Below are 10,350 nucleotides of genomic sequence, written 5' to 3' on the forward strand. Positions count from 1 at the left end.
AGGTGAGTGGCTTCAGAAGCAGATCTCATGCAATAGCTCTCAAGAGCAGACTGTTCCACTCTGGCTGGCCTAGAGGCTCAGGAAGCCTATAACCCCTCTCCTTCGCCAATGCAGTGAGACTCAGCAGCTGCTCCAGGCTGGGGCAAGGAAACACTGTTGGTGCCACCAGTGCCCATCCATCCTGGCCCTGCTCATGGCTGCAGAGCCTTGGCAGTGTGGTAAGAGAAGCAGGAACTGGTACTGGTGAGACAGGATGAGGTTTAGAAGGGAGGGCAAAACCGTTACCTTCCCCTCAGGCTTCAGTGGCAGAAAGGCACCTGAGCTACACGAGGATTTCTCTGTTCGTTCCCAATGGGCTAAAGAAGGCAGGGAAAGGCTTTGGGGCAGGTCTCTTCCAGCTGGAATTCCAGCCCTGAAGAGCTGGAGGGCGTTGCATCACTGGACCTCAGAGGTGCTGCTGGTACATGGGGCTGAGCGTGATTGGCACAGCGCACCAGGGCAGCATGGGGACTACAGGCGAGCATCCTGCCTGCATCGAACAAGAGTCAGGAGGCTGCGGGCGCAGACCTCGCCTTAGCCCACGGCCAGCAAAGGCCCGGTCCTGGCAGGAGACCCATGAGATGTGCAGGGCTTTGACTTTAGGGAGGTGACAATCTGCAGAGCAAACCTCGAGGGGAGCCGGGTGGGACGGTGGCTGACCCAGGGCATGAGCGACCAGGGGCGCCGGCTGTGCCGGGGCAGGGCCGGGGACACAGCCCTGTGAGGAGCTCGGGGGCAGCGCACACGTCCCTCTAACCCCAGGGTGCGCCCCTGTCCTCGGGCAGGCTGTGGCAGCAGGGGCTGCGGGATGCAGCGAGGGACGGCCCTGGCGATAGATCCCCGCGGATGCTCCCGGGCGCTTCCCAGCCCCTCCCCTTCTTTGTCCCTTCCCGTGTCTCGGCACCGGTACCGGACCGGGGCAGATGGAGCCCGCGAGGCCACCGCTGCTCCCCGCACAGCCGCCGGTACGAGCTTGGGCCGAGGGGCGGGAGAGCCCCGGACCCTCCCGCCGTCCCCAGCCCTGCCCGGCCACCCCTTAGCGTCTGCGCCGCCGCCCGCAGCCTCTGCCCCTTCCGTTGTTCCTGTCGCTGCCGGGCCGGGGCCCGGGAAGCGCTGCTGGCCGCGGCCGCCCGCCCGTGCAGTGCCGCCGGGGGGCAGCCCCGCGGAAGAAGGTCGCCTCGTTCCATAGAAAATAATTTATTGAAATCACAGCTATACATGGGCGGGCGCCCGCGGGCAGCGCGGCCCCGGCCCCGGCCCCGGCCCGGCGCGGCGGGCGGCCGGGACCCGCGGGGGCCAGGCGGCCCGCGCTCTCCGCGGCACGGACAGACGGACACGCTGCCGTATGTACAGAGTTTACACGGAATAAATAAGGGACATGTACAGAGGAGTGCGGGCGGGCTCCCGGGCCTCGCCCCTGCCGCGCCGGCCCCCTCCGCTGCCGGCGGCCCGCCCGCCCCAGGGTCCGAGCGCGCCAGCGGCGCTCAGGGCCGGGCGCCCTGTTCGATCTGCTGGTGCTGGCTGCGCACGGCGAAGCGGTTGACGTGCACCGGGATGGGCACCACGATCTTGGGGTTGCGGACGGGCTCGCCCGAGCGGTTGCTCACGTTGCCCGCCTTGATGCGTTTCCACTTGGCGCGGCGGTTCTGGAACCAGATCTTCACCTGCACCTCGCTCAGCTTCAGGGCGTGCGCGATCTGCGAGCGCTCTGTCAGGCTCAGGTACTTCTTGCAGTGGAACTCCTTCTCCAGCTCCAGCAGCTGCTCGCTGGTGAAGGCCGTGCGCCGTCGCCGGCTCTTCCCGGCCCCGGAGCCCGGCGGGGTCTGCTCGGCCGCGGGGCCGCCCTTGCCTTTGCTCTTGGCGCCCAGCGCGGCGGCGGCAGTCCCGTCCAGGAAGGGCTCCTCCTCGCTGTCGCCCGCCGAGCTCTCCTCCTCCCGCTCGCTGCACGGCGTGGCCGCCGACTTCACCTCCAGCTTCTCCTCGTCCGAGCTGTACGCCTTCCCGTCTGCGGGGCACACAGCGTCAGCGCCCGCCGGCTCGGCCCGCCCCCCCCCCCCCGCCCCGACCGAGGCTCCCCCGCGCTCGCCCAGTCTCGCAGCCCCGGTCCCGCAGCCCCTCGCAAGCCCGCAAGAGGAGCGACGGTCCCGGCCCCAGCCGCGCTCTCCGCCACGCTGCGGGCAGCACGGGCTGCATCGCGCTGCCCGCAGCCTGCCCGGCGCTGCGGTGTGAGCCGCCACAGCCGCTGCCGCCATCCCTATTCCGCAGCCCAGCCCCGCTTCCAGGGCCTGTCCAGACCTCCGCATCCGGAAAGAAAGTCTGTACCTCGTCCCTCAGTTCAGCTCTGTCCGGTCGTACTGCATCAATGCTGTTAACCCAGCACAAAGTCAGCCACGAAGAGCTGAAGGACCGTCCTGAAAACAGCAGCCAGAGCAGGCTCCAGCCCAGCAAACCTCCCTGCTGGGCTTTACAGGACATGGGGTGTCCTGCCACCACCACTCACTCCCTAACCCCACAATACTCTACAGCAGAGCTGCACAGACAAGGGAACAAAGCGCTTAGGCAGCTGATGCTCGGGGCTCACCTGCCCATCCAGTCTGTGCAGAGGGGCAGAATAGAGACCTCCGGCATTACTCAACACGCAGGACCTTAACCAAGGCCACTCAGGGTGCTTGGACCACTGCAGGCACTTCTGTTGCATTGCCTTCAGGGATACTGGTCAGGTATATAGGTATGAATCTCCTTGCAAGCTTCTTGTCTCCCATATTGCTGCCTGAATGATTAAACAGCCGTGGAGCAAGGGAGAACATGGGTGAGAGACAGTGGAAAGAGGCCTAGAAGCCAGTCACTTCCTTGATAGAAGGGCTTAAAGGCCTCACAGAAGATCAAGCGAGAAGATGCTCCCAGACGTAGCTAGGGGTCATGGAGTGGTAGAGGATCCAGAGTTATGCACAAGCAGATGAAGCTATTTTGTCATGTTGAGACTAGAAGAGACCAGCAAATGGTCCAAGTCTGACCCAACAGCAGGAATGGCTGCTGAAATGGGGTGGTCCTGAAGCAATGCCACTCTCAATATAATCCTACATGCAGAAGAAGCAGCAGCTCTACAAGCTTCTAAGCAGTGTCCAGGTATGTGCACCTTGGCCACTGGGTCTCTGGACACCTCACCTCAGTAAGAAAGGCAGAACAGCCCTCAGATGCCTGAAGCTGCACAAGCAGCTACTGCAAGAAACTGCTTGAGCCCAGGAGACATTCTTAGGAGTCTGGTTGCTGTGGAGCTCCCACATCCTTTGCTGGTTCTGCAGCAAGTCTGTGACTTCCTGGGAATGAGTGGGAGGCTTTGGAGATCTGGAATCATCTCTCTGCTCCTCCTGCTTCATGGAGGGGGAAAGGAATACCTTAATCTCTATTCTGCTGCAGAAGAATAGACAGTAACCTCTTTCTTCCTGAGGATCAGGGTCCGGAGAAAAAATCTCCCATAGATGTAGGGAGTATATTAAAGACCCAGAAAATCGGTACTTGTGGGGGTGAGGATTAGCTGCAGGTGGCATGGACCACTTTGGCTGACAGTGCATAGTCTCATGCAAGCACTTTGACAAAGAAAAGGAGAACTTTCATTTGTGTGTACCACCTCTCCATTGGAGCATGAGGCCTGATAAGAGAGCTCTTACAAGGATGTCAGTGTCTTCACCAGGAGTTACTCTTTGGTGCCTTTCCCCATCGGTGGAGGGCAGCATCCCAGCAGCCACACTATCAAACACTCCTACAAGAGCCAACTGCCCCAAGAGAGACGGTGTCCCAAGAGACTGGAAGGCTGAGCTACCAGCTGCAACATGTCACTTGTAAACAGGTACTCTCTCTGGATAGATTCTTCTTAACCAGACCCCACATTTTAGACGGTCTCTAGCAGACTAGCACATCTCACATTTGTGTCTTACAAAAGGGCAGAGTCTGTAGTAAGGAACTCAGAACTGTAGGATGACAGCATCTAAACCAGAGGTTTTCACAAAGAAAATTGGTATATTGGTCTGTTAGTCATCTGGTATGTCCCCGCTGAGGAAGTAATGGAGGCAGGGGAACCCACCCATTTGGTGGGAGGGCTTACTGAGTCTTTAAAGGCCTTTGAACAGGAAGTGAAGCTGTCATGAAGCAAAGCATTGTGACTTCAAAAAGTCAGCAAGAAGGCAGGAGTTGAAGAATGGGATTGACCCATTGCTTCGTTCCTCACAAAGTCCCAGTTCACTGATCTTAGGAAAGACATAGAGACCTGCTGGAGCGAGTCTAGAGGAGAACACAAAAATGATAAAAGAGGGCAGATTCAGACTAGATAGAAGTAAGACATATTTTACAGTGAGGGTGGTGAGACACTGGCACAGGTTGCCCAGAGGTGGTAGATGCCCCATCCCTGTGAACATTCAAGGTCAGGTTAGAGAGGGCTCGGAGCAACCTGGTCCAGTTGAAGATGCCCCTGCTCATTGCAGGGTAGTTGAACTAGATGACCTTAAAGATCCCTTCCAACTGAAACTATTCTATGATTCTGTGGTTCTGGACATGGTAAGCATGGTGAGGAGAGTTGGGTGTCACAGGTGACAAAATTATTCAAGCAGGATCCAAGGGTCCTGGTTCAAGAATGTGTGTTGTGACAGCCAGAAGAGCCCTGTGTTGGTAAGTGCACACGAGCTGTTTGTCGTGATCACAGGGAACAACGTGAATCTTCACCCTATATCTGATTGAATGTGCTGTTACTACATCAACCCAAGAGAGGGTCTTCAAGCTGCTGCCTGGATCTTGGTGGAGACAGGTGCAGCGCAGGAAAGGTGTGGAGAGCTGGCGGTGTTGAGTACCTTTATCCTGGGAGCTGTAGTCTTTGTTGCAGCTGTAGTAACAAACCAGCCTCAAAGCTTTGCTGCTGCTTACCACCAGTTTCCCCACATGCCTCCCATCCCTCAAGAAGTGTAACAACAGCTGGAAGCAAGTTTGAGACGTAGTAGATGCAGAGAGAGGCCCTAAAATAGAGCATTGACTCTTCTGGCTGATCCAGCAAGCAACTGATCTTGTCTCCATAGACACCTGCACGATGGAGATACTAATGGAGCCCAGGGACAGAAATAGTCACTTTAGGGTATAACTCACTTGATGTCAGCAAAACAGACAAAAGGAGGCATTTCTTCTTCACGTGGTTCTTCTACAGATAAGAGATCTGTGGAACACCTTGCCCCAGGATGTGGCTGATGCCAAGTTTATCTCTCCTTTCTGGTGGACTCCAGGGGAGACTAGATAAGGTCACAGAAGAGGAATTGGCCAAAGGTTACTAAATGTACAGAAACAACACCTGGCTCAGAAAGCTCCTGAACTGCAGGTGGTTGGATGGTAGGCAATTTTATGTGTGATTTTAAAAAGTATTGCAAAGGTTGTGCTCTCTTGCTCTTCCCTGAACAACTGCTTTCGGCCAGGGACACAGATAGGGTGGTAATGCAAACTGCATTATAGTTTTTGGTGCCTCCATCTTTCTCTTCCTTAATTGTGAAGAAAGCCTACAGGAACCAGCCTCAGTTTCATCAGAGATGCTTGGTAAAACAAACCCTATTGTTCATCTCTAAGGGCCTCAGTTGGTACAGTCAGGAGAAACATTAGGTAAAGGAGAAGGTGGGCACACCTGGCCTGACAAATCCTCTTGGACCTGGGCAGAGCAAGCCACAGAGTCAGGTACATGTGGGCACATGCTTGTGCAGAAGGACAAGCATCCTTCCTGGCTTCAAAGCAAGCCAGTGCTCGTAAACAGCAGCAAATGAAAAGGAGTAGCAAGACATACTTCCTTCCATTATATGAGCCAGGCACAACGGGGCAGGTATTAGAGAGATGATTTCTCGATACCAGAAATGGCTTGAACAGTTCATCCGAGCCCCTTGGGAAAAGAGAACATGTTTGGCTTAGCTATGGAGGAGCCACGGAGGGAAATCAAGCACAATACAGGTTCATTTCCCCATAGATTGGGAAGATGCGGCCATACAGGCTGCATACAGGTTTTGGTCAGGGCATTTCTGTCCCTGAGGACACTTTCACAACAAAAGTGAGATCGCACTGGGCTTTTGACTCAGGACAGAGGCCTGGGAGCACCAGATGGGCACCAAAGCCCGATAACCCACACAGGTAATGGGGAGGCAAAATGCCCCAGCTGTCCTGCTAAGGGAAAAGGTTCAAGAGGTGCCTGAGTGAGGAAAACAGCCTTCTGAGAGAACAAGACGGCAGGGCAAGGAAAAGACCTGGGCTTATCCAGGAGAGACTAAATGGAGATGGAGAACAAACAGCCAAGCACTGCAAAAAGCAGCAGAGACTTCTCGGCACGCATCCATGCCAGGAAGCCTGAGACAAAGGTGGATCTCAGGGGGATGACCAGGGGAGACAGCTTTCAGGACAGGCCACATTAGAGAGAGCCAGATGTTGGCTTGTCTCAGTCTCGTGGCAGAAGGGACACCTCAAGCCCCTTGCTGCAGGAGCGGACATGGAAGAGAGCCAGAGCTGGAGCTGGCTGAGAAATGCAGAGCAACAAGTAACCGAGCCTGATGCTGCCTCACAAAGGCGAGGACCCCGCCACGGCAGTGGGAGCCGCTCCCGGCCAGCACCGAGGGAGGTCGCGGGAGCAGAGCCGCCGCCTGCCCGCGCCGTCGGGCAAAGCCGATGCGGAGGCAGCGGGCACAGCAGCGCGGGGCGATGGACCAAGAGGAAGGGGAGAGGGGCTCCGGGCGGCGCGGAGGGGCTCGGAGCTCCGGCAGCCGCAGGACGACGGCGCCCGGGCGGGGCGGGCTGCGGGGTAGCGAGGGATCCCCCAGCCCCGCGGTCCGCCCCGGACGCTGCATCGTGCCGGGGACAAGGCGCAGCCCCGCACCATAGCTGCAGCGAACGATGCCGGGACGGGCCGGAAGGGCTGCGCGCAGTCCTCGTTCGCGCAGGGCCAGCTGCCAGGACCTCGGAGAGCTCCGGGCCGCCGGGCCGGCCCCAGCCCCAGCCCCGGGACGCTGCCCCAGTCCGCACTGCTCCGGTCCTGCCGCACGATCCGTGCCCCGCCGAGGCGGCCGCCCCGACCGGCGGCTCTGGTGGCTCTCCCGCCCCGGGCCCCGGCAAGGCGAGCAGAGTTTGTCTCCCACCCGCGAAAGTTGCGGGCGCTGCAGAGCCGGCCCGGCACGGAGAGAAGCCGACCCCGTCCTCCCGGCTCGGCCCGGCGGGACACACCGGCAGCGCAGCCGCGGGCAGGTTCCGCCGCCACGGCCCATCGCGGCCCCACCGAACATCGGTCCCCAGAGCCGCCGGCTCCACGGCTGTTGTCCTGACGCGCACGGTGCCGCCCACCGGCAGCCTCCGCTGGGGAGGCGGACGGAGCCCGGACAGGGGCCGGGCGGGCGGTGTTGCCAGCCGCGGTGCCCCTCGGGGCTGCATAAGTGCGGGGCGAGGCGGGCCGGCTCTCGCCTCGGACGAGCTGCTCTCCACCGGGCAGGGCTGGCCCGCGCCGCTCTTACCTGTCAGGCCAGGGAAGGGGTCCGGGAAGTGCAGTGGCGGCTCGGGCGGTCCCTTGTCGCGCCCCGGGGGCAGCTCCTCCGCCTCTAGACCCTCGGCTCCCCGCCGGCAGCCGGCGTCGGGGTTGGCACGTGGTGGAGGCAGCTCCTGCGGCGGGTAGAAGCCGTCGGGGGGCTCGGAGAAGCTGGGCAGGGCCGTGGTGAGAGCCACCATTGAGGGCACGGCCTGGCCCAGGCTGGCGCAGAAGGTGTTGGTGAGGCGGCCGGCAAAGGAGGCCAGCGGCGCCAGCGGCGGCAGCCCCGACTGCAGGGGCGCGTGGGACAGCGCCTGCGGCAGCACCAGCGGCCGATACGGCATGAACATAGGGTACCCGGTATAGAGCAGGTGCCCGGACCGCGGCGGCGGCGTCCCGATGAGCGAGTCGATGGAGAAGGCGGTCCCCTGGCCGCTGGGTCTCTGCATGGCGAGCGGGCGCCGCCGGCTCAGCCGGCACCAACTTTCCGGCGAGCTCGGGCCGCCGCCAACTCGCCGCGCCGCCGCCGGGCCCCGCCGCTGCCGCGGCCCTGGCCCCGGCCCCGGCCCGCTCCCGCCGCCTCCCGTGGGCTCCGGCGCCCGGCGAGAGCTGCCGCCCGCCCGCCCGTTCGCTGGCTCGGCGCGGCGGAGTGGAGGCGCGCTCGGAGCCGCCCGCCCGCCCGCCCCGCCGCGGGGGGGCCGGGCCGGGCCGCGGAGGGGAGGGGAGGGAAGGGAAGGCGGGCGGGGGTGTCGCCCTCTGCTCTCATCCATCTTCCGCACATCACGGTCGAGTTCCTCCTTCAGCACCCGCTCCGGCGGGGCAGCACTCCCCGCTACCCCTGGCGCGGCCGGCCCCTGGGAAGGCACCTCCCCCTCCCGCCTCATCAGCTGTTATTAATGGTGATTGATGATTAGCAATTACGGGGCCAGCACAAGGGCGCTTTTGTGGGGACGGGACAGGGCAGGGCCACGCCACATCGCTCTGCACAGCCATCCTTGGGCCGTCCCCGGACCCAGGACAGCATACGGGACGGGACAAGCCGGGCCCACTCTGCAGCAAGCCACAGCGGCTCCCGGAGCCGGCCAGGGCCGGCGCTCCTGACAGCCGAGCCCGGCAGGGAGCAGCCAGGGGACGGGGCGCCGGGCGGGATCGAAGGCTCCGACGGACCGGCCCTTGCCGGGCAGTAGCCGGGCCCGGCAGCGGGGCGCGGCCCCGCCACTTCGGGGCTACCGCGCTGTGCCGGAATACCGCCCGCCTCCGGCCGGGCGCCGGGAGGATGCGTCGGGCAGGGTCTGGCTTGCCTCCTTCCAGGCTCCGGAGGCCGTTTCCCGGAGCCTCGGGGGCGGGTTCGGAGCGGGGTCTCCGTGATACCGGCGGGCGAGGGCGCTGCGGGCCGAGGGAGGCTGTCGGGTCGCCCAGAGACGCACTCGAGCCGGAGCGGTGATTGAGGCTCTCCTGCCTTCCCCCCTTGCTGCTTCCTCGGCGCCGCGCACCACGGGGAGCTCCCGGTGCTCGGCTCCGCCGGGACAGGACCGGGCAGGCTGTGCTAAGGCCCGGTTGAGCGGGGCCGCAGCCCGGCACAGCGGGGAGCTCCCGCCCAGGCGGCTCAGCCTGCCCGGACCTGTCCGCCACCGGGGCGGCCGGGGCCGGGGTTTGCGAACCTGCCCGCCCTGCGCTGCAGCTGCACAAAGCCCCTGGGTTCTGCCCTCCCACCGGCGCTCTGCTCGAGAGACAGACGCGTACCCCGACTGGCTGCCGATGCACATCACTCCTTCGACAGAGCGAGTGAGACCCGCGGAAGCCGACTGCTCCTGAACTGCGGCGAGAGCTCCACAGCTCTGCCCTGCTCTGCTGCGTGTCCTGTGGTGCACGGCCTGGCTAAAATGGAGCACTTACGTTACGCTCGTATCCACAATGAGATGCTTACTGGGCTTGTAATATGCTAAACATCGAGCAAACTAAAGCCCTGCCTCGGAAGAGAATCAGCATCTGGATTACCACATAAAGCACTTGGAAGCTGAGAAATGCCGAAGCTGAAGTTGTGTCTAAACTCACTTCAGCTGCATTTTCAGTGGCATAGATACACGTCAGACCTTCAGCTCTCACCTAGGGGTAGTCCTCTCCTCAGGACCCCTGCCTGCACTCATCCTTTGACCAGGGATACAGTACTTCTGGTTGCTTAGCTATCCAGGTTCTCTGACCACGCAGATTTCAACACCACCACCTTCTACTCTTTCTCCAAGGAGCTCTGGGCACCACTTTGCTGCAGCCTTAATCAAGTGTTTTGTGGGGGACATGACAGTCCAGCCATGGGACTGGGCACTTGAATCCTGTGTGGAGCATGTAAACAAGGCCAATGGGCCCACCAGGCTGACAGTGTGGTACTCAGCCTTCCTCCACCAAACAGGCACAATCTGAATCCCCAGCTATGATATCAGTACAAAGGGCCTGTACAGAGCCTCCTCTTTCTTTCGTGTCTTTTATACCGTTCTCTATGGCACATCCTTGCAGTCTTGAGGAAATAACCCCCTGCGGCAAAAGCTGCCCTACCCCAGCCAGAGAAACAGATGTGTGAAGAAGTTAATGTTAAAATAATCATCCAGTCACAGGTACTGAATCATAAAACTCAGGCCTGGCAAGAGGGATCCCTCTCACCACTCTGATGCAGACACCTCCCACTAACTGATGGCCCTTGGATCACTAAGGAAGAGATGGGGGTGTTTACAGGGCGTAGGCCATTTGGACCCTGCTCTAGGATGAGGACACAGTTTTCAGGCTGGGAAAGCAGC

The 10,350-nt window shown here is 61.0% G+C and overlaps 1 protein-coding gene across 1 annotated transcript; it reads right to left on the minus strand.

Annotated features, from left to right (window-relative positions):
• Positions 1–1,425: 1,425 nt before the first annotated feature.
• Positions 1,426–8,331, minus strand: GBX1 (gastrulation brain homeobox 1). The gene is made up of 2 exons (XM_065669280.1): positions 7,551–8,331; positions 1,426–2,044 (listed from the first exon to the last, which is right to left on the minus strand). Exons 1-2 carry the CDS (start codon positions 8,329–8,331, stop codon positions 1,524–1,526), a joined length of 1,302 nt encoding a protein of 433 aa, XP_065525352.1. The 3' UTR covers positions 1,426–1,523.
• Between the last annotated feature and the right edge of the window lie 2,019 nt (positions 8,332–10,350).

This window comes from Lathamus discolor, chromosome 2, assembly GCF_037157495.1.
Source record: "Lathamus discolor isolate bLatDis1 chromosome 2, bLatDis1.hap1, whole genome shotgun sequence".
NCBI lineage: Eukaryota > Metazoa > Chordata > Aves > Psittaciformes > Psittacidae > Lathamus > Lathamus discolor.

Coding starts and splice junctions, on each gene's coding strand:
- GBX1 (XM_065669280.1), bottom strand. CDS start 8,331: ATGGATGAGAGCAGAGGGCGACACCCCCGCCCGCCTTCCCTTCCCTCC. Junction 2,045..7,550: donor CCCCTTCCCTGGCCTGACAG/GTAAGAGCGGCG, acceptor TGTGCCCCGCAG/ACGGGAAGGCGTACAGCTCG.